Source organism: Haliotis cracherodii, unplaced genomic scaffold (assembly GCF_022045235.1).
Source record: "Haliotis cracherodii isolate W230 unplaced genomic scaffold, xgHalCrac1.p SCAF_7, whole genome shotgun sequence".
In the NCBI taxonomy this organism is placed as follows: Eukaryota; Metazoa; Mollusca; class Gastropoda; order Lepetellida; family Haliotidae; genus Haliotis; species Haliotis cracherodii.
In genome coordinates this window covers 52,984,838-53,009,945 of record NW_027266330.1, presented here as the reverse complement: position 1 = coordinate 53,009,945, position 25,108 = coordinate 52,984,838, and the positions used below count along the sequence as shown (strand labels likewise).

The window sequence follows — 25,108 nt, the reverse complement described above, 5'->3', positions numbered from 1 at the left end:
AGTGATTGCCACATCGCAACACCTTACACAGTACATGTGCACTCAGTGATTACCACATTACAACACCTTATACAGTACACGTGCACTCAGTGATTGCCACATCACAACACCTTATACAGTACACGTGCACTCAGTGATTGCCACATCGTGACACCTTATACAGTACATGTGCACTCAGAGATTGCCACATCGTGACACCTTATACAGTACACGTGCACTCAGTGATTGCCACATCGCAACACCTTACACAGTACATGTGCACTCAGTGATTACCACATCGCAACACCTTATACAGTACTCGTGCACTCAGAGATTGCCATATCACAACACCTTATACAGTACATGTGCACTCAGAGATTGCCACATCACAACACCTTATACAGTATATGTGCACTCAGTGATTGCCACATCGTGACACCTTACACAGTACACGTGCACTCAGAGATTGCCACATCACAACACCTTATACAGTACATGTGCACTCAGAGATTGCAACATCACAACACCTTACACAGTATATGTGCACTCAGTGATTGCCACATCGTGACACCTTACACAGTACACGTGCACTCAGAGATTGCCACATCACAACACCTTATACAGTACATGTGCACTCAGAGATTGCCACATCACAACACCTTATACAGTATATGTGCACTCAGTGATTGCCACATCGCAACACCTTATACAGTACATGTGCACTCAAAGATTGCCACATTGCGACACCTTACACAGTACATGTGCACTCACTGATTGACACATCGCATCACCTTATACAGGATAAGTGCACTCAGAGATTGTCACATTGTGACACCTTACACAGTACACATGGACTCAGAGATTGTCCCATCGTTACATTGTTGTCACAGTCATCATCATCATCATCATCATCAGACTTACTCAGGCAGTCGTGTGTTCTGCTCCACTGCATGCCGTGCTGTACCAAGAACTGTGCTGGGACTATGAGCAACAGTGGCTGCTGGCGGTGTTGCTGGTGTCGTTCCTGATGCTGTTGCTGGTGAGTTTGGTGTTTTTATCAGTGTTGCAGATTTTGAGACAGCGGGCGTGTCTGGCTGGGTCGACGCCTCTGCCCCCGGGGTTGGCTCTGGGAGAGACCCTGGATGAGCTGCAGACTCCATGGGTTTAGGAGATGACGAGGATTTTAATCTTTTTAGTGTTTTCAAGGCTGAACTTGACTTTCTCTTTAAACCTAAAAGTCAAATTTATTCAAGTTGATCAGTGAGCGGTTTTAATGGAGTGATCGAAAAAACTAGTCCAAATTGCGACAATGTCTTTTTGACAAAATATGTCACATCCACGGACCACAGCCTTGTCACCTCAAATCGTACAATACTTATCACTACTTTAACCCAGGTGTGTCAATATGGATGTGCCGAATTCCCGACTGTCTCAAACTCAACATATAGTCGTATCACAAGATGATAAGTCATGTGATCTCATGATGATCAAATCCTATGTTTTGTTTGTTTGTTGTTAAACGCCACACTCAGCAATATTCCAGCTATTTGACGGCAGTTTGTAAATAATCGAGTCTGGAACAGACAATCCAGTGATTCACATCATGAGCATCGATACACGCAATTGGGATACAATGACATGCATCAACCAAGTCAATGAGCCTGACCACCCGATCTTACGACAAGCTTAGTCGCCTCTAACGGCAAGCATGGGTTGCAAAAGACCTATTCTTACCTGGATTCAATGATATAGATAATGTAGATGTATAAATGTAGATATGCCCAAAACTACTGTTTTTCTTCCTTTATTTACATCACGTACAATGCAGTACGTTTACCTTCTGTTCGTTAATGGCTAGGTCAGACAGTCGAGTCGGATGTGTCGAAGCCCGGATAAGTCAAATTATTTCTCTGGTCCTGAGGAGTTTGAGACAGTAGGGTTTCACCTTACTATCTTGACAGAATAGTGTTTCGAAAAGTGTGAGCGAGTTGGGTTTTTAATGCTGATTTAAACAGTATTCCAGTTTGATGTGGGAGGAAAGCCCCAAATGACGCAGGCCTTACGACTTTCACTGCTTAGGCAAAACCCACGAGCATGTGAATGGTGCTGACAGACCAGGAATTAATCAGGGTGAATCAGGATTCAAACCCAAAATCAATGGTTTCTGGCATGCCCAAGGGACGCAACTCTGCACAGCGAATTGCACGCCTTAGTCGACTTGGCTATCCCTGCCTCCGTTTAAAAGAGTAAATATTCGGAGAAATTGACAATGGCAGGCATCTTTGCAGATAAAACAAGCCGAGGAACATACTACTGGAGAATGTACCGTTGTCCTTCTTCTCCGGGGTCACCTTACTCCACACCACCTTCGTAGCTGGAAAAAACATCGAGACATGTACAACTTTCAATAACCAGTGCCAAGAAAATTGTAGTGTTATCTTGCTGTGACTACCTTTGGTTTCTTTGCTTGTTGGTTTGTTTCTGAATTGGCAATAATACAGTAGAATGTCCAATCAAGAGTGGATAAAATCATAAAAATGTCCAATCAAGAGTTGATAAAATCATGAAAATGTCCAATCAAGAGTTGATAAAATGCCCTTATTCCATGTCTCCAAAAGAGAATCACAGAATGGTCCAGACCATTTACTCTGATGAAACTAGACTCTTAGTAATTTTTCTGTTCCTCAAAAGGATTATGTTAAGATTTTGTCATATGCACATAATGTTGGTTGAATCTTGTTTACAATAAAGATGGCAACATGCAGAATGAGAGTTACCTCCCATTCATGCATCTGACTCATCTTCTGGATGCAGGGTCTGGCATATGTGGCTCTGACTCACCTTCTGGGTGCTGGGTGTGACAGAATTGGCTCTGACCTTCAGGAAACAGGGTCTGGCAGATGTGGCTCTGACTCACCTTCTTGGTGCAGGGTCCAGCATATGTGGCTGTGACTCACCTTCTGGGCGCAGGGTCTGGCATATGTGGCTCCAACTCACCTTCTTGGTGCAGGGTCTGGCAGATGTGACTCTGACTCACCTTCTTGGTGCAGGGTCCAGCATATGTGGCTGTGACTCTCCTTCTGGGTGCAGGGTGTGACAGATGTGGCTGTGACTCACCTTCTGGGTGCAGGGTCCAGCATATGTGGCTTTGACTCACCATCTGGGTGCAGGGTGTGACGGATGTGGCTGTGACTCACCTTCAGGGTGCAGGGTCTGACATATGTTGGCCACAGCTTCCAGGGAGGGCAACACTTTGGAGAATTTGTTCTCGGCCATCAGAAGGTCAACATTATCAAGACTAGACAGCAGCTGGGACTGCTCCACCATGGACTTGAGCCTACAACACAACAGCACAGTCATACACTAGCCTTCTGTCTACAACACAACAACACAGTCATACACCAGCCTTCTGTCTACAACACAGTCATACACCAGCCTTCAGTCTACAACACAGTCATACACCAGCCTTCAGTCTACAACACAGTCATACACCAGCCTTCAGTCTACAACACAGTCATACACCAGCCTTCAGTCTACAACACAGTCATACACCAGCCTTCAGTCTACAACACAGTCATACACCAGCCTTCAGTCTACAACACAGTCATACACCAGCCTTCAGTCTACAACACAGTCATACACTAGCCTTCAGTCTACAACACAGTCATACACTAGCCTTCAGTCTACAACACAGTCATACACCAGCCTTCAGTCTACAACACAGTCATACACTAGCCTTCAGTCTACAACACAGTCATACACCAGCCTTCAGTCTACAACACAGTCATACACCAGCCTTCTGTCTACAACACAGTCATACACTAGCCTTCAGTCTACAACACAGTCATACACCAGCCTTCAGTCTACAACACAGTCATACACCAGCCTTCAGTCTACAACACAGTCATACACCAGCCTTCTGTCTACAACACAGTCATATACCAGCCTTCAGTCTACAACACAGTCATACACTAGCCTTCAGTCTACAACACAGTCATACACCAGCCTTCAGTCTACAACACAGTCATACACCAGCCTTCTGTCTACAACACAGTCATACACTAGCCTTCTGTCTACAACACAGTCATACACCAGCCTTCAGTCTACAACACAGTCATACACTAGCCTTCTGTCTACAACACAGTCATACACTAGCCTTCAGTCTACAACACAGTCATACACTAGCCTTCAGTCTACAACACAGTCATACACTAGCCTTCTGTCTACAACACAGTCATACACTAGCCTTCAGTCTACAACACAGTCATACACCAGCCTTCTGTCTACAACACAGTCATACACTAGCCTTCAGTCTACAACACAGTCATACACCAGCCTTCAGTCTACAACACAGTCATACACCAGCCTTCAGTCTACAACATAGTCATACACCAGCCTTCAGTCTACAACACAGTCATACACCAGCCTTCAGTCTACAACACAGTCATACACCAGCCTTCAGTCTACAACACAGTCATACACCAGCCTTCTGTCTACAACACAGTCATACACTAGCCTTCTGTCTACAACACAGTCATACACCAGCCTTCAGTCTACAACACAGTCATACACTAGCCTTCAGTCTACAACACAGTCATACACCAGCCTTCTGTCTACAACACAGTCATACACCAGCCTTCAGTCTACAACACAGTCATACACTAGCCTTCAGTCTACAACACAGTCATACACCAGCCTTCTGTCTACAACACAACCATACACTAGCCTTCTGTCTACAACACAGTCATACACCAGCCTTCAGTCTACAACACAGTCATACACTAGCCTTCAGTCTACAACACAGTCATACACTAGCCTTCAGTCTACAACACAGTCATACACCAGCCTTCAGTCTACAACACAGTCATACACCAGCCTTCAGTCTACAACACAGTCATACACCAGCCTTCTGTCTACAACACAGTCATACACCAGCCTTCAGTCTACAACACAGTCATACACTAGCCTTCTGTCTACAACACAGTCATACACCAGCCTTCAGTCTACAACACAGTCATACACCAGCCTTCAGTCTACAACACAGTCATACACCAGCCTTCAGTCTACAACACAGTCATACACCAGCCTTCAGTCTACAACACAGTCATACACCAGCCTTCAGTCTACAACACAGTCATACACCAGCCTTCAGTCTACAACACAGTCATACACCAGCCTTCAGTCTACAACACAGTCATACACCAGCCTTCTGTCTACAACACAGTCATATACCAGCCTTCAGTCTACAACACAGTCATACACTAGCCTTCAGTCTACAACACAGTCATACACCAGCCTTCAGTCTACAACACAGTCATACACCAGCCTTCTGTCTACAACACAGTCATACACTAGCCTTCTGTCTACAACACAGTCATACACCAGCCTTCAGTCTACAACACAGTCATACACTAGCCTTCTGTCTACAACACAGTCATACACTAGCCTTCAGTCTACAACACAGTCATACACTAGCCTTCAGTCTACAACACAGTCATACACTAGCCTTCTGTCTACAACACAGTCATACACTAGCCTTCAGTCTACAACACAGTCATACACCAGCCTTCTGTCTACAACACAGTCATACACTAGCCTTCAGTCTACAACACAGTCATACACCAGCCTTCAGTCTACAACACAGTCATACACCAGCCTTCAGTCTACAACACAGTCATACACCAGCCTTCAGTCTACAACACAGTCATACACCAGCCTTCAGTCTACAACACAGTCATACACCAGCCTTCAGTCTACAACACAGTCATACACCAGCCTTCTGTCTACAACACAGTCATACACTAGCCTTCTGTCTACAACACAGTCATACACCAGCCTTCAGTCTACAACACAGTCATACACTAGCCTTCAGTCTACAACACAGTCATACACCAGCCTTCTGTCTACAACACAGTCATACACCAGCCTTCAGTCTACAACACAGTCATACACTAGCCTTCAGTCTACAACACAGTCATACACCAGCCTTCTGTCTACAACACAACCATACACTAGCCTTCTGTCTACAACACAGTCATACACCAGCCTTCAGTCTACAACACAGTCATACACTAGCCTTCAGTCTACAACACAGTCATACACTAGCCTTCAGTCTACAACACAGTCATACACCAGCCTTCAGTCTACAACACAGTCATACACTAGCCTTCAGTCTACAACACAGTCATACACCAGCCTTCTGTCTACAACACAGTCATACACCAGCCTTCAGTCTACAACACAGTCATACACTAGCCTTCTGTCTACAACACAGTCATACACCAGCCTTCAGTCTACAACACAGTCATACACCAGCCTTCAGTCTACAACACAGTCATACACCAGCCTTCAGTCTACAACACAGTCATACACCAGCCTTCAGTCTACAACACAGTCATACACCAGCCTTCAGTCTACAACACAGTCATACACCAGCCTTCTGTCTACAACACAGTCATACACTAGCCTTCAGTCTACAACACAGTCATACACCAGCCTTCTGTCTACAACACAGTCATACACTAGCCTTCAGTCTACAACACAGTCATACACCAGCTTTCAGTCTACAACACAGTCATACACCAGCCTTCTGTCTACAACACAGTCATACACTAGCCTTCTGTTTACAACACAGTCATACACTAGCCTTCAGTCTACAACACAGTCATACACCAGCCTTCAGTCTACAACACAGTCATACACCAGCCTTCAGTCTACAACACAGTCATACACCAGCCTTCAGTCTACAACACAGTCATACACCAGCCTTCTGTCTACAACACAGTCATACACCAGCCTTCAGTCTACAACACAGTCATACACCAGCCTTCAGTCTACAACACAGTCATACACTAGCCTTCAGTCTACAACACAGTCATACACCAGCCTTCAGTCTACAACACAGTCATACACCAGCCTTCAGTCTACAACACAGTCATACACTAGCCTTCAGTCTACAACACAGTCATACAAGGCCACTTCAAGGGCCTCAGGAGGCACAGTCCTCTAAGGTCCCTCAGTTAGCTATGCACAGCTGCGTTCCTTGGATACACCAGAATTCTATGATTCGGGGTTCGAATCCCTGTTTTCCCTAATCATGTTTCTCAGTTTGTCAGCAGCATACCTGTGCTTGTGGATTTCCCCAAAGTGGTAAATGTTTGAGACCTACATCACTTCGGGCTTTCCTCCCACATTAAGCTGACACGCCGCGATATAACTGGAATACTGTTAAAAGCGGCCTTAAACCCAACTCACTCACGCTCACTCACATGACTTCCATTGACTCGGAAAAAGCATGCGGCTTTCTGCCTTAAAGATCAATGTTCAAAACGGAGTCTAACCCAGCTCAATCACTCAAAGCCACGAGTCTGGAACAGACAAACTAGTGATTGATATTATGAGCAACAATCCACACTGTTGAGGCATGATGACACACAGCCAAGTCACCTAGTCTGACAGCCTGATCTAAGCACTTGCCTCTTACGACCAGCATATGGAGGACCAACTCTAACCCGGAAATGCCCATGGGGTCTCTAGCCATAATTGTAGCAATATGTTTGTAAGTAGTATCTTGCTGGATTTGCATTAAATTAGGCTGAATTAATAATCTGAATATTTAATCTACTAACTACTACCACTGTTGTTTGTTGTTTAAAGCCGCACTCAGCAATATTATAGCTATATGAGGGCGGTCTGTAAATAATCAAGTCTGGACCAGACAATCCAGTGATTGACAACATGAGCATCGATCCACACAATTGGAATGCACCAACAAGTCTTGGGCATCCGACCCCGTTAGTTGCCTCTTACGACAAGCGTCGTCGCCTTTTATGGCAAGCATGGGTTACCGAAGATCTATTCTAACCCGGATCTGCACAGGTGGGGGTCATAGCTATTGTCACTGGGTCAGTCACTGGGTCAGTCAATGGGTCAGTCACTGGGTCAGTCACTGGGTCAGTCAATGGGTCAGTCACTGGGTCAGTCAATGGGTCAGTCACTGGGTCAGTAAATGGGTCAGTCACTGGGTCTGTCAATGGGTCAGTCAATGGGTCAGTCAATGGGTCAGTCACTAGCTTGGCCTGTGATTAGGTTGTTATCATGGTTATTGTACTCATGAAAATATCCAGCCAAAATATCTGGCCTAAAGTACTGTCTGTCTGTTTGTCTGTCTGTCTGTCTGTCTGTCTGTCTGTCTGTCTGTCTGTCTGCATGACAGGGTAACAACAAGTACCATCTTTTAACGTCTTTTGTTATGACGCGACCGGGGATCAAACCCCAGACCTTCCCCTCTCCGGCTGGACGCTCTACCACTAGACCACGGAGGCGGTCGCAAGCCTGAATGAGAGTAAGTGAGTATGGTTTTACACTGCTTTTAGCAATATTCCATCAGTCATGGTGGGGGACACCAGAAATGGGCTTCACACATTGTACCCATGTGGGAAATCGAACCCGGACCTTCGGCGTGAAGAGCAAATGCTTTAACCACTAGACTACTCTTCCATCCCTTAGTTGAGGTATGGCCTGCATGTTTACTGTAATATGTTTGATCTGGAGGAATTTATTCAAAAATGTATGCCTAAAGATGAGTAGTATTTTAAAATGTGTCATTAGTATCGTTTAGAATATTCATATTTATGAATATGCAATCAAGTGCATTTTAATATCTTGTACCTAAAAATATCCTTAAAAATATATTATATGCATAGATTTCTTCCAAAACAACACTCTTATGATATTTAATTTAACAGTATTGTGGTCACTGGTCATTGTCACATTTGAGCAGATACTAGCACCTGGATAAGTGCAGTACCGGTATATAATTTTATCATATATTAATAATTAACAAACGATGTCAAATAATTTATGTTGTTATTGTTTCACTGAATATGACAAATAATACATAAACTGCTGACTTGTTATTGTATTCGTGAATTAATATTCATATTCATTACCCATAATCCTGATACAAATCGTATTCGCCCCATAGTGTATTCGTTGCAGCCCTAACTGTTACTATCTAGTAATACTGTCAATATTGATGTTTATTATAAAACTATGTATGTGTTAACGCCTTGCTGGGATTTCCTCATCCCACTCGATCACTCTATCGAAAAAATCTCGCATAAACTATGAGTAAGTGCTTATCCGTGAGTAGTCTGAGGCTGAGACTTATCCTCTTCCCGAGGCAGGATTTGCAAAGCATGTGCACCGCCAACTTGGCATCAACAGATATTTTCTAAATCGAAAACATGGAAAGCCCAGTTTAACAAGGGTGGAAACTGGACTTTATAGGCAAGGGAATGAACTGACCATACAAGTCCAGTTTCCATCCTTGTCGAACTAGACTGGAATTTCTTGGCTCGATCCCAGTGCCACCAGTTGTTAGTTGTGTCTCTTCTATTGACCAATCAGATTCAACCTCTTTTTTCACTTGCATTTGATTCAAATAAAATGGCGGCACCCAGTCAAGACTATCTGATCAATAATCAAGATCTATATTGTGATGAAACCCAAAGTGAATCGGATCACGTGAGCACCTTGATTGAAAAGATTTTAACAATATCTGTTGATGCCGAGTTGGAGGTACCCATATTTTGCAAATCTTGCAATGGACCAAAATCTGCACGGCAGTTCACGAACCAGATGTCGATTTCGTTACATGATTAGATTGGACTATGCATAGACTCGTTAGTCCACCCAAAATAAAACTCATGAATTCCAACCTAGTCCGGCAAAGGTGGAAACTGGTCTTTTATTGTCAGTTAACGCCCTTGCCTTGGGAAGATGGTTACTTCATCACTTAGGGTGGAGGGACTCACTGTTGTGGCAGATCCAGCATCTCCTTGATGTTGCCGTGCGGCTTGGTGGTACACGTGATCACCTTCTGGATCATCCGGGTGGAGTTCGTGTACTTCTCCTCCAAGGCTTTCAGGTCTAACTTTAGATTGTCAAGGTTCTTCTCGTGATATGTTGTCAAATATTTTTTTATTTCTTCTTTTTTATCTGAAACATTTACAAAATTGGTCATGTTCTGAGTATGTGAGAGTGTGAGTGACAGTGAGTCTGTGAAAGTATGTGAGAGTTAGAGAGAGTAAGAGTATGTGAGAGTGTGAGAGACTGAGAGTGAGTCTGTGAAAGTATGTGAGAGTGTGAGAGAGTGAGAGTGAGTATGTGAGAGAGTGAGTCTGTAAAAGTATGTGAGAGTGAGAGTGAGTGAGATTGTGAGAGTATGTGAGAGTGAGAGTGAGAGTGAGTATGTGAGAGAGTGAGTCTGTGAAAGTATGTGAGCATGAGAGTGTGAGAGAGTGAGTCTGTGAAAGTATGTGAGAGTGAGAGTGAGAGTGATTATGTGAGAGTGTGAGAGAGTGAGTGAGAGTGATTCTGTGAAAGTATGTGAGAGTGTGAGAGAGTGAGAGTGAGTATGTGTGAGTGCGTGACTATGTGAGTATGTGAGTGTGTGAGAGAGTGAGAGTGAGTATGTGTGAGTGCGTGACTAGGTGAGTATGTGAGTGTGTGAGAGAGTGAGAGTGAGTATGTGTGAGTGCGTGACTATGTGAGTATGTGAGTGTGTGAGAGAGTGAGAGTGAGTATGTGTGAGTGCGTGACTATGTGAGTATGTGAGTGTGTGAGAGAGTGAGAGTGAGTATGTGTGAGTGCGTGACTATGTGAGTATGTGAGTGTGTGAGAGAGTGAGAGTGAGTATGTGTGAGTGCGTGACTATGTGAGTATGTGAGTGTGTGAGAGAGTGAGAGTGAGTATGTGTGAGTGCGTGACTATGTGAGTATGTGAGTGTGTGAGAGCTTGTGAGGGTGAGTGAGTGAAAGTGAGTATGAGAGTATAAGTATGACAGTGTGAGTGTGAGAATGTGAGTGAGTGAGAGTGAGAGTGAGAATGTGACAGTGTGAGAGAGTGAGTCAGTGAGTGAGTAACTGTACAACAAGTCATATAGTTTGCCAGGCCTAACAGTAACACAATATAACGACACAACTTACCATGCAGCACTGACTGAAGCTGCTCAAACGCCCCGTCTATCTCAGCACACATCTTCTTATTGGATAACTGCAACAACGTTAAGTGTCACAATCAGCAGAATGTCCATACAACACAGTAAGCATGAATTATGCATCCATACAGCGGCAGATGTGTTTTTGTAAGGGAAGGCCAGTTGACACTTGAATGCATTGTCAGGGTCTTGAACATCTTCCGAGGCAAGAGCGTCCACGAGCCTGTTTATCAAAGTCTTGTTTCCACCCTTGCCACATCAAGCCTACTTTCCTGTGCTGAATATGATTGGACTATCGCAATTATGGAAAGACCAATCAGAGAACGTGTCACAAAAGCAACATTAATGACTGGTACACCTTTGTATGAAAGTGATTTACTGCTGCCTGTCTTTGTTGACATGTATATGCCTTTTTCATCTTTTAACCCCCCCCAATTGCCAGTGTTTTTGTGACAGGGATGAAAGCGCAAATGTCTTTGCGTAGCTATACAAGATAAGAACAGTGATCTGATTGGATATCGCATTTTCATTACAAGGGACACAACTCGTGATCTAAGCGAGGTGGCACCAGGGTCGAGCCAAGAAAAGTGGCCTTGATGTGACAAGGGTAGAAACTAGACTTTGATATAGGCTAGTGGGCATGCTTGCCTCGGGAAGATGGGTTTTGAAACACTCGTATCTCTTCTTAACAGGTCAGTCGTACCAGGCTTATATGAACCAAAGTTTTCACCCACATTTTGGCCAGTTTGAAAGCAGCCACACACACACACACTCACATAGATGCATGCACATCGCTATTTAAGTGCAATGATCTTGAACGTGACACCAAACCCCATTTCACCCCTGTTCACCTCACCTCACCTCACGTTTAAGTTGTAACAATGGTAACCAACCTCAATCTCTTTCTGTGTTTTCTTCCTATCCTCCATCTGCGTCTGGAGCCGCTTCTGAAGCACTTGGAGCTCATTCAGGTCATCGGCTACCTTCTCCTGCAACCAGTAACCATGGCAACAGAATTATAACCAGCAACAGTGAGAGTTGGTGCTTTGTACGTCTCCGATGTGACTGTCTCATGTATCTATATTCATCCCGATACCCAAGTCATACAAAATATATGTCCATCACGATACTTAATTTGTACTATTTTTGTGTAATATTCTTCCTGTTCCATGTGGCGCCTCTTCCACTTTTTTGGAGTTGTTGAAATCAACCAGTTGGCATTAAAAGTGCAAGGCGAAATAATTTAGGTTCATTCCAAAAGTACTGCAGTCAAATTTAGCGTTTTGTTTTGTACATTTGGTATGGCAATGGTTAGTCTGAGTAGTTGGTAGGAAAGGATGGGACAAAACTTGTTTATCATACCTTCATGTCAGAATGATGAGATCTGATTGGTCAATGTGATCCTGATATAATTCTATGTATCCCGTCTTGGAGGGAAATATATTTCTCAGCAGGGAATAAATCCTTTATACCCCACCATGAACAAGACAGGCCGCACATTGATTTCTTTAAGGCAGAAAGCTGCACGCTTTTTCCGAGTCAATGGAAGTCATGTGACATGGCACAAGTTAACCTCAACTCAATCGAACACCTGTTTTATATCAAGTTTGAATATTTTTTTTTAATATTAAACATGCTGGTAAGATAATTCGTTGTAGCAGGATCACTCAGGGTACATGGGGTTTTATGCATCTCTCATTAGGTTTCATACCACTCGCCTCCAGCTCATGGTGGGGCGGTCGGGTAGCCTAGTGGTTAAAGTGTTCACTCGTCACGCCAAAGACCCGGGTTCGATTTCCTGACATGGGTACAATGTGTGAAGCCCATTTCTGGTGTCCCCCGCCTTGATATGGCTGGAATATTGCTAAAAGCGGCGTAAAACCATACTCACTCACTCACTCACTCTAGCTCATGGTACAAAACCTAAAGCAGGACGCATAAAACCCCATGTAATCCTCGTGGTCCTGCTACAACTTGTAACATAAGGGTACATATGGGTACATATTATTTTTTAAAAGTTGATACAGAATTCAATAATGAATTCACACATTTGTTTCTTTGTTTGTTGTTTAACGCCGCACTCAGCAATATTCCAGCTATATGACGGTGCACTGTAGATAATCAAGTCTGGACCAGACAATCCAGTGATTGACATCATGAACATCAACCCCCGCATTTGGGATACGATGGCGTGCATCAAACCAAGTCAGCGAGCCTGACCACCCTATCCCTTTAGTTGCCCCTTACGACAAGCGTAGTCACCTTTTAGGTATGAATGGTTCCTGAAGACCTATTGTACAGATCTTCATCATACATGGGTAGGTGGATCATCACACTGGTGGACCATGTAGCAATGTGTATCTACGAGGTAGATGTGGATCTAGGTGATGAAACCAACAATGTAAACTCCAACCACTTGGGTGAAACCCACGATGTAGGCGTCGACCACCTTGGTGAAATCCACAATGTAGACTCCAACCACCTTGGTGAAACCCACGATGTAGGCGTCGACCACCTTGGTGAAACCCACAATGTAGACTCCAACCACCTTGGTGAAATCCACAATGTAGACTCCAACCACCTTGGTGAAACCCACGATGTAGGCGTCGACCACCTTGGTGAAATCCACAATGTAGACTCCAACCACCTTGGTGAAACCCACGATGTAGACTCCAACCACCTTGGTGAAATCCACAATGTAGACTCCAAACACCTTGGTGAAACCCACGATGTAGGCGTCGACCACCTTGCAGAAATACACAATGTAGACTCCAAACACCTTGGTGAAACCCACTATGTAGACTCCAACCACCTTGGTGAAACCCAAGATGTAGGCGTCGACCACCTTGGTGAAATCCATGATGTAGGTGTCGACACCCTGGGTGAAATCCACAATGTAGACTCCAAACACCTTGGTGAAACCCACGATGTAGACTCCAACCACACAGGTGAAATCCACGATGTAGGCATAAACATCCTTGGTGAAACCCACGTCATCATATTCATATGCATCGTTCTAACAAAAGAAAGGTCCTAGGTTCAGGAATCTGGTCGGAATACTGCCGAAAGTGGCATTAAACAAGAAACCAACAAACAAATAACACTTGCATTTGGTGTCAATAACTGTTTGGAACTTTTAAACAACAAACAAACAAACTCAAATAAATTCAACTCTGCTAATTTTCACTTAATTCTCCCAACCTGGAACTTTTGTTCTGGACAAAGCGTCTTCCAATGTTTGATGACATCACTGAGTTCCATGCTGAAGACGCGGCACTGTAAACGATGTCAAGTTTGTCATCGCCAGTTACCATGGTTACTTGTGACAATGATTATCGATTTGATCCATGACGAAATAAGCAATCATATACTGGAATAGGGTGATCCAGTCTTTACAAAGTAGATCCAGGATTATTTAAAGGCGGATGTTAGAACCCAATAAATTCTTCAGTAAAATGTTTAGCATTATTCCAGACATACTAGAGGGCGCCAACAATGGCCCTTGCAAGTGTGTCATCAAACCCTGGTGTTTGGCGTGATGAGCGAACACTTCAAACACTAAACTACCCCACCTCGCTGTGTTGTCATGAAACAGCATTTATCTTGTTTATATACTGCTCAAAACAACTCAAGGACCATCCAATTCTTTCATATTCGCATAGATAATCTGTCATGACATGACCATATTCGTCGTAATAAGCACTTAGGAAATTGGTCGAGGTCAGCCCTCAGAACTAAGATAAGCTGCGCATTTGCGTAAAATACTCATAAAATAAACTGAAATACGTAGACACGGATCTACCCCTGTAGTAGTTTCATCTAAACATCCCCTAAATCTCCAACCATTAACATTCGGGTGATGACAAATTCCCTTTGACTTTCATGCTAAATTTCAAACACTGCACAAGCACTGATCATGAACTAAAAAAGACAATACAGACTTGAATCATAATCAAAGCATGATCATATTTACTAGGGCTGTGTATTGGCCAAAAACTTATACAGCAATATATTGCGTTATGTATTGCAATATATACTGCACACAAAAAGGGCAGGGACTATGAATACTTCTGGGGATGTTTTTTTGTAGTGAAGAATGAGAACACAATTTCATAAAAACATCTCCAAAATATTCATGATCCCTGACAGTAACACAATTTGTTCGTATATTGGGAGCTGCAGTCAGAGCTCCAGATAAGCTGTGTATCTGTGTAAAATATGCATCAGAAATGCAGAAATACGCAGTGAAATAATATTCCAGCATATCAAATACGCAACGAACATTACAGATACGCTACAAAAATAAAACTTGTGAGTATCATCAAAATATTGTGAAGTAACCCTGCGTATTCGATTAGCAAATCAGCAACTTATTTTGAAGTTATAAACGGGCATTCCGTCAACCTTGCTAAACTCCACGATGACAGTTACATCATGATCATTTGCCATCACACTTTCTTGTGGAAGTATCGCGGTATTTTTGAGTCCTATAAAGCTCTCGAACCCACACGACACCAGTTTGCAGGGACTAGATGAATAGTGTTTTTAAATATTTAACTTAAATACCCACATGTGTAAAAACTAGTGGGTAACAGAAATTTGAATACCCAGATAGAATTACTGATAAATGCATGGGTAAAATACCCACAACACCAAAAGCTTATCTGGAGCTCTGTGCAGTGTTTGACAGTGATTGACACTGTACATGCAGGTCCTATTTTCTACATACAAAAGTAAATACCACAATGTCAGTCAGGATGTTGATGTCATTGTGTGATTTTGATTGGACAATGCATAGATTTGTTAGACCAGCCAATCTATGACTCCATAACTGCAGCCTAGTTCGGCAAGGGTGGAAATTGGACTTTTACAGTCAGTCAACTCCCTTGCCTCGGGAAAACGCAGCTCAATGGGTCTTGACCAATCAGGGGGATGTCGAAAGTGGAAAGTTAATAACAGACGGACAGACGACAGACAAAGCATCATGACATTATTATATTATACACTCATATCCCACAGGTTCTAGTATCTGCTCAAATGCAGCATTATTTGTTCCCTGACCAATGGATCTGTCTGTTTGCATTCCAGTTATCATTCTCAACTCCCTGGGGAGTATACCACCCCAGCTGCCTAGGGCAATAGAAGGTTTTTACATCCACCTCAATATCATACAAGTGTTGACACATGAACTGATTTGACTTTCAGTCAGGGCAGATAAAAAGTATTAGGTATTTTGCTGTAATATTTCTTGACTTATGAAAATAAAATACATTAAACTTCAATTAGTTTTTTCCATTTTGTCAAGAGAAATTTGTACGAAATCTGAAAAAGATTTTTATATTTCCAGTGATATCAGCAATCAAAACATCACTTCCACATCTTGCTGGTAAAAAATATTGATCTTATTTTAACTTTGTTAATATGTTACATAATACCGTATTCAACGTAATAAGCGCCCAGGGCGCTCTCAAAATTAGATACAAAAGAAAATTTATATACTTAAAAGATATATTTTTTTCCAGAATTTAATTGCCCGTAATTAAGGGTGCATATAACACACATAATAACACGAATAAGTAAGTCCTGTATTCATTGATCAATCGGAAGGGTGCTAATTGGGATTGTTCACTAGCCAATATATTAGCAAATATCGCCGTGGGCGCTTATTAGAGCGGGGCGCTTATTACGTCAAATACGGTAATGATAATGATAATAATAATAAATGCATTTATAAATACACCAAAATCCAATTATCAAGTGAATGCTCATGGCACTACATTATTATTGACCCGTACATGCAGGTCCTATTTTCTACATACCAAAGTAAATATCACATTGTCAGAGTCAGGATGTTGATTTCATTGTGTGATTTTGATTGGACTATGCATAGATTTTTTAGACCACCCAAACTATGACTCAATAACCGCAGCCTAGTTCGGCAACGGTGGAAACTGGACTTTTACAGTCAATCAACTCCCTTGCCTCGGGAAAACGCAGCTCAATGGGTCTTGACCAATCACGGGGATGTCGAAAGTGGAGAGTTGATAACAGACGGACAGACGGACAGACGACAGACAATGCATCATGACATTATTATCCCACAGGTATCCAGGTACTAGTATCTGCTCAAATGCAGCTTTATTTTTTCCCTGACCAATGGATCTGTTTGCATTCCAGTTATCATTCTCAACTCCCTGGGGATCATACCACCCCAGCTGCCTAGGGCAATAGAAGGTTTTTACATCCACCTCAATATCACACAAGTGTTGACCAATGAGCTGACTTGACTTTCAGTCAAAGAGGTCTTAGAGCTGTATTTCAGTGATTTCATCATTTCTTACTATTTGATGTGGTGTTTCGTGATACCAGCAGTATCGTCAGTCTGTATCGTGATACAAATTGATACTAGGCGATGCTCAGCTCTAATTATGTCACGTTCTTGGTAAATGTCCAGTTTCCACCCTTGCCGAACTAGGTGTCAATTATGGAGTCATTTTGGGGCTGGACGAAGGAGTCTATGCACAGTACAATAAAAAACATGTAATACAATTGAAATTACAGTTCATAAACAACATGGCGACTGCATGCAGATTTTGGGTCGATTGCAGGATTTGCAGAGCATGTGTACCATCAACTGGGCGTCAACAGATATTTTCCAAATCTTCTCATGTTCGTAACAAAGGTGCTCAAGTGATTTGATGCACTTCGCGAGGTAAGACACATTTTTTTACAATAAAGGTCTTGATTATCAATCAGATCATCTTGACTGGTGGGCACGGGTGGCCCAGTCCTCCAAGGCGCCGCAATTCGCTGTGCAGAGTTGCGTCCCTTTGGCACGCCAAAAACCTATGATTGTGGGTTAGAATCACGGTTCGCCCCGATTATGTTTCTAGGTTTGTCGGCACCATACCCGTGCTCGGGGGTTTCACCGAAGTGGTAAATGTCTGAGACCCGCATCACTTCGGCCTGGTTCTGCAAAGGCTGGAAACTGGATTTTTAAAGTCAGTTATCTCCCTTGCCTCACAGCAATTATCGCTGCCACCAGTCTAAACTCCCCACTGTGATAGGTGGCCACAACAATGCTTGGAGTTGAACTAGCAGCTGACTGACTGTTATGTGTACAAACTTGTGATGATTGCCGTGACGCCGAATTGTCCCTGCTGAATTATTTTGTTTGTCAGTTTGTATTGTTTTATTACAACTATGTAATTGGTGTAGAACAAATGTTGGGGGAAGGAGAAAGTTTGTTGATTTTCCATTCATCTACAATCTTGAACCAATCTGATTATACAAATAATGTAAATTCATCTGGATGAGTGAGTTGGGTTTAACGCAGCTTTTAACAGTATTCCAGTTATATCATGGCATGTCAGTTTAATGTGGGAGGAAAGCCAGAAGTGATGCAGGTCTCAGATGTTTACCACTTCTTTGAAACCCACGAGCACGGGTATGGTGCTGACAAATTCGAACCCAGAATCATAGGTTTCTGGCATGCCCAAGGGATGCAACTCTGTACAGCAAATCGCGGCACCATAGACAACTGGGCAACCCATGCCGCCAAAACATGGTCAGTCGTAAACCCTTTCAAAATGAACTATGATAGCATTCCCATAAACAAAAGAATAAATGTTACTACATTTGGGGTTAGCAGGCAAATTTCAAGATTCTTGTAATGGCCGCGCCCACACTGGTGGCAGCGATGTTACCGAGAGTGTAATAAAAGTTTTACATGCTGGGAAGATGGATGCGGTGAGTGAGTGAGTGGGTATGGTTTTACGACACTTTTAGCAATATTCCAGCAATATCACGGCGGGGGACACCAGAAATGGGCTTCACACATTGTACCCATGTCGGGAATCGAACTCGGGTCTTCGGCGTGACGAGCTAACGCTTTAACCACTAGGCTACCTGACCGCCACTAGATGGATGCAATATTGATGACTGACTGTGATGAAGGAAGAGAAAGGGACCTACCCGTAGTGACATGCAGTCCCGGAGCTTGTTGACACTGATGATGTCATGACTGAGGTGCGAGTCCCGCATGCACAGGGCACACACAAGCCTATTGCATGACAGGCATGCGATATTCTTCTCTATCATCTCGGCTGCATGGACCCCACATTGGGAGAAGGGTTTAGAGGCTGCCTTCAGCATCTCTTCGCAATCCATACCATCAGCTTTGTCACCCGGCCTGAAATACAATCACGGCAGTATCAGTCTCCATACCTTTTTTACCGCCTAGTAGTAGTACCGGTTTAGTAGTAGAGCGTGTGCCCGGCGAGCGGAAGGTCAAGCGTTCAATCCCCGGCCGCATCATACCAAATGATGTTAAAAGACCGCACTTGTTATTACCCTGTCTTGCGCTCGGCATTATGGGGCTAAAACAAGGACTGGTCTGCTCGGAGTCAGTATACTGTGTCTGAGTGGGGTATTCATTGCTATATAAGTGCAATCCAGTGATTGACATCACGAACATCGATTTACGCAATCTCCATACCTGCAGCCTCTGAAATATATCAAGTCCCGACACCAAGCAATAGTTGTGTAACGATACAGTATTGTATCCGATACAAGGCCCAAGATACAATGCATCAATATAAAACACCTGTACCGCGATACATACGATACATTACATTTATATCTGTGAATGTAGTAGCTGATCAGTTAATTAACAGTAAATCAGTGATGGGCTTTGATGATGTCCACTAAATATTATTGTAATAAAAACTTTAAAGTGTTTGTCATGTCATAAGTCTTGATTCAGGGTTGTGATTCACCCGCAAGAAGAGAGAATATAAACTCATGAATGAAAATACTGTCTCTGGATACAAATTGCATTCCAGCCACAGTATCGTGATACGTATCGTGACCCCATGTACTATTACAATTTACACCTGTACCAGATGAACCAGTGATTGAAAGCATTAGCAATGACCGACACAGACCATCTTCCTGAGGTAATGGCGTTAACTGGCTATAAAAGACTGCCATTTTGTTTGAAGCAAATGCAAATGAGATGAGAGGTGAAATCTGATTGGTCAATAGGGAGTGAGTGAGTGAGTATGGTTTTACGCCGCTTTTAGCAATATTCCAGCAATATCACGGCGGGGGACACCAGAAATGGGCTTCACACATTGTACCCATGTCGGGAATCAAACTCGGGTCTTCGGCGTGACGAGCTAACGCTTTAACCACTAGGCTACCCGACTGCCCCTGGTCAATAGGGGGGACACAGAGGGGACATAACTTGTAATAGGCACTGGTGATGCTACGATCGAGCCTGGAAATTCCAGCCTAATTCGGCAAGGGTGGAAACTGGACTTTTGTAGTCAGTAACCCCCTTGCCTCAGGAAGATGGACACAGACAGGATATGATGAGATGCAACCTTCTATAACCTGGAATCCTCATGGACAGTACCAGTGACACAACAGGAGTATGTTCTGGTGGGATTCATCACACATAAATTGCTTCTTCTTTATTTAACCTTTAATAAAGTTGACAATGTGACAACTGTGCAGTCTGATACAATTACAAAATTGCAATTACAAAAAGAAAAACTACATCTGATTACATCATAATATTCTGCTGGGTTTGTTGTCTCAGAAACGTCACCCAGACAAAAATAAAATACATACTGTACACGAGACAGAATTTACCATATCCCAAATTCAAGTGATTCCATGGCATTTGACTAGATAACTAACAATACTTTATGCATTTATTTTTCCATACACGGAAAAAAAGAATTACCGTGTCCTGATAACAATGGGCGGGGCTTGTGTTGCATTGTGGCACTGAACAATGTCACTGCATGATTTTGTATAATTGTCTAGATTTTGTTAATGATAAAACAAGCATAAGTTAAGTTATTATTCTTGATTATGAGTTGAACTGATGAAGGAATTAGCACCCCCAACTATATCAAAACAAAACAAAATTAACAAGAGACTGTATTAGGGCTGGGACGAGTCCAAATTTACTACCTGGGTACCCAACCCACTATTGCCCGACCCTACCCGGGTACCCGCTGTAGGTCACAAGAGAGGTGTACAAAATGTCTGATTGGGAAACGTTTGACCGTACTCCCTGACAAAATGTATTTAGATACACATAAACTCTGATCTGGTCATGCATACACTGAAGTTAACTGAAGTTACAAACATATAAAGTCAGAAAGAGTGTGTGTATAGTCAGAACGAAATGTGTCACATATAGTCAGAGACCATATAATAGAGGGACGGCCCTCTAGCCTATGCGCGAAACCATCAGTGCTACGGCTTGTACTGCGCAGCCTGTCCGGAAGCGAGCAGAAACGCGTTCACTGTAGTCATCGTTGTTGCCTTTTTTCCCATGCAAAAGATATATTTCACAATACATAATTACACTCATGTATTTCTTAACATTGTTAACATTACAACTGAGATTTGTTGGTGCCCTAAAGCATGTCGTTGTCACTGTATTTGATGACTGTGATCAAGCTTTGTCTTTGTCCGAGAGAACAAAATGGCGCACATGTAAAATCAGCAAAAGTGCAGATTTTGATTTTCAATAACGGCCTCTAATTCGCAATGAAAGTCCTTGGTTACCTAGGTGTATAAAAAGGAGATATGTTAAAAATTGGCTTAGTGCCATTAACAAATTTAGGGCGGATGCGAAATTTCAGATTTTGACTCCAGAAATGGGACTAAATCTGAATTTTCCCGAAATAATTACACCATAACTCTTAATTTTCGCATGCTTTCAGACGAATGTGTTCCTATTATCGGTCCTGAATTTAATAGTTTTACATTCATCACGATTTTCCCTTTGGCTTGGTACCAACGTTATTTAGGTACGATCGGTAGTTTTTTTGGTATGATTTTTGGCGCAAGGCCATATTTTACGTCACATATTTTAAGTTAAATTACCATACAGCAGACGACATAACATGCATTTTGTCTGTGATCATCATCCGCAAATATCCTTTGAAACATTCTACAAAGTCACTTATATTGTATGATATAAGAATTGTTTTTGTAAAACGCGTATTTTTTTTACCATTGCTTTTCGCCATTTCTTCGTAAGTTTAACTTTGTTTCAGTAAGGCTTCTATCACATATCGCGCATATACTACCTACTACAATACTACATATTTGTTATCTTCTGTAGATTTTGTCTGTATAAATCATGACTCCATTTAATCAATTATTTATTTTATGCCGTGTAAATATTGATTATGAGCAAAATGATATTGTCCTAAACCCAATCATAATAATGTAAATATGATGAAGTTACTACTTACTTTGTGTATTTACACAACAATGAAAACATCATACAAAAACAAAAATCCGTTACATGAAATATTTGTATTATAAAATTATCATTTGCTTTGTAAATGCCAAGAAAGAAGAAGGATTATATCGGCAGTCTTCGGGAGAGAAGTTCCAGACAACAAGGTCGAAGGTGTCATTCAGTAAAATATATAGATGGTCTATTGTCCTTTTCTGTGGAAAATACATTTATATATGTCAGAGTTTGTGATGTTTTGTTTTGTTTTTATAGTAATAGTTGCATGCTTCGTTCCAGGTTAGAGTTTAAAGTTTGTTTTTCATTGATCAGATATAGAAAACTATGATGAAAGAATTTGGAAAACAACAAACGTTACTACAGTTTACGATATACTAGTACATATCTAGTACCATGCTCGTTGAAGATATATTGTTATACCTGAAATATCTAATTATTTGTATGTTGAAATATCAATCTAATCGGGTAATATCGAATAACGATTGTAAAATTACAATCGTCCTCTTTGCTTTGGAATTTAATAGTAGCCTCCCTTTGAAAAAAAACTTACCTCGCTCCGGCAAACCCCATTATCACTGCTAGCCCCAAACTGGCATTAACCAATAACATTTGATTCTTTCGAAGCCCATTGTCGGACACATCGAAAATTCATTTAACAACGCTCGTAGTTTAATGTGTATTTCTAATTCACTGGAACTATTAGCATTATAAAATAGTAGCGAATTTACATGAAATAAAAACATTAATATGGCGTCATTTTCTTTCTGGCGAATAGTAAAGCATTTACACCAGTCGGTGATCATGCATTTTTGCAAGTAAATCTAGTCTGGACTTATTATAAGATATGAAGTTAATCTGGAGATATATTTTGTGAACATCGGGAATATGGTGATATGTTACAAGTGTCTTCCTTGCTTCTGGATGAGTTTTATATACACTTCCTGAGTTCCTGTGCAATTTACCGGATCGTAGTTTTCTGTGGCGTTCGTAGTAGATTTGGTATATTTGTTTATTTATAATAGTTAACAATTGCAGCATAAAATGAGATATATTAACTGATTTTTAAAACAAATAGAATACATTATAAAATACTTTTGATATCGGAGCGGCTTTTTCTTCACACGCCCTCGAAAACTTATGCTTGTGGACAGACGTCATATTTTCATTTCCTATCTTTTTCTTTGAGTGAAGCTTTTTGGGAGGTATTACCAACGGCTTGGTAGCAGTAACATCACTGTCATTCTATTTAGACCAAGAGTCATCCGAAACCAACCCCTGATCGAAGAGAGGGAATTCTTCAAGTGGCATATCTAGGTCCAAGACGAAATCGTCCAAGTTAATGAAGTCGCCCATGGCTGTGGCGAATGTAAATTGAAATAAATGTTCCGGAAGACACACATGTTCAGCAAATAATTTGCAGCCAAATGACATGTGCTAATGAGAGATATCATAAAAAAATCTTTGTAATCTGCTAAAAGACGTCCTTTTATTGGATTGTCGCTGGTCGTAGTCGGAGAAATCTCGGCTAAGGGAATTAACTCTTACCCCGGATATTATATAATATTGTTTACGTGGTTACCAGAATGGTCAGTCGTGAATGTCTGCGCATCTACTGCGCAACTGCAGCGGTACAGAGAGGTTAACAGCAGGGTGTCGGGATGTATCAGTTACATGCCAGACCGTAGCGCTGATGGTTTATGATAAACTGTTGGGGAGGGCCGTCCCTCTATTATATGGTCTCTGATATAGTGTAACCATAGAGTTCGAAATATGTTTTGCCATTAAACAATATAATTACGTGACTTACTATGGGTCCGGGTAGTCCTGTGGGTACCCGGGTCTTACTCAGGACCCACCCGACCCGAGTACCCGAGTTACCCGTCCCAGCCCTAGACTGTATGAAATTTAACCTATCGAGTCTAATAGCTATTAACCTAGATAGCCAGCAATTAACCTAGATAGCCAGCTATTAACCTAGATAGCCAGCATGGCCACAACCAACAAACAGCGCAGATACAGTATCATGATATATGTTATATAAAGTGACTGTAGTACTGCCATAGATATACTGGGCTAGGTGTACAGATATCTTTAGGCATGATATAGAAATTAGGACACCATTTATGGTGCCTTGGTGGTAGCACAACGGGTATCCTGCCGGGTAGCATAGCGAGTATAAATAGCCTACCCAAAATGATAACCGGCATCTGCTAAGTTCAAATAAACAACAAAATTAATTATAAATTAAGCTGGCACACTTATTCATAAACTAGTGATAATACTAAGCATTATAATCAGAGACCACGTTGGTATATATGTTTGTACATTGGACTTCTGGAAAAAGAGGCTTTTGTCTTAGATCCGCGATTGTTGATATAAACAGTTGTTGACGTTCACAACCAATTTTTTTTAGTTACATGATCCAAAATAGATTGCACGATGTTTACAATGGGAATAGGATAGAATGTCAATACATACATGTTTCTACAACATGGGTTGATTCTACACTCGGTTGATGTGTGATGGGACTTCCCCCATTTTAATTTCAGCGATAATTTCCGGTTGTGGTGATTGTCTCCCTTTGCGAAAGATATGATAGTTGTCTCCCCTAGCGAGGGCACAAACAAGCTCATTCTCAGTGCGTGGGATCTTCGTTACAAATGAAGAGAAACCAATTTTACGAGTGGGCGAATATTAAAAGGAATCGATAGTGTTACTTTTTTGTGTTTTACAAGTTCATTGGTAGTATGTGATTTTATTTTTTCATATTTCAACGCGAGCCTACCTAGATCTATCATAATAATGAAAATAATTGCGAGAGCGCGGTTCGCTTATGTCAC

The 25,108-nt window shown here is 42.0% G+C and overlaps 1 protein-coding gene across 3 annotated transcripts in view; it reads right to left on the bottom strand.

The window, feature by feature from the left end:
* The window catches only part of LOC139448113 (tripartite motif-containing protein 55-like), a 38,753-nt gene extending 13,929 nt beyond the window's left edge, over window positions 1–24,824 (bottom strand). For 2 of the 3 annotated variants that reach the window (XM_071229627.1, XM_071229629.1), the window contains exons 1-8: window positions 24,747–24,824; window positions 18,956–19,172; window positions 11,875–11,970; window positions 10,971–11,037; window positions 9,798–9,981; window positions 3,177–3,316; window positions 2,291–2,353; window positions 901–1,210 (exon numbers count right to left, since the gene is read on the bottom strand). In XM_071229627.1, coding sequence (XP_071085728.1) covers window positions 901–1,210; window positions 2,291–2,353; window positions 3,177–3,316; window positions 9,798–9,981; window positions 10,971–11,037; window positions 11,875–11,970; window positions 18,956–19,172; window positions 24,747–24,748 — 1,079 coding nt within the window. In that variant the 5' untranslated portion in view covers window positions 24,749–24,824. The remainder of the gene's footprint in view (window positions 1–900; window positions 1,211–2,290; window positions 2,354–3,176; window positions 3,317–9,797; window positions 9,982–10,970; window positions 11,038–11,874; window positions 11,971–18,955; window positions 19,173–24,746) is intronic. The other variant, XM_071229630.1, reaches the window with a different exon arrangement.
* Window positions 24,825–25,108: the final 284 nt, after the last annotated feature.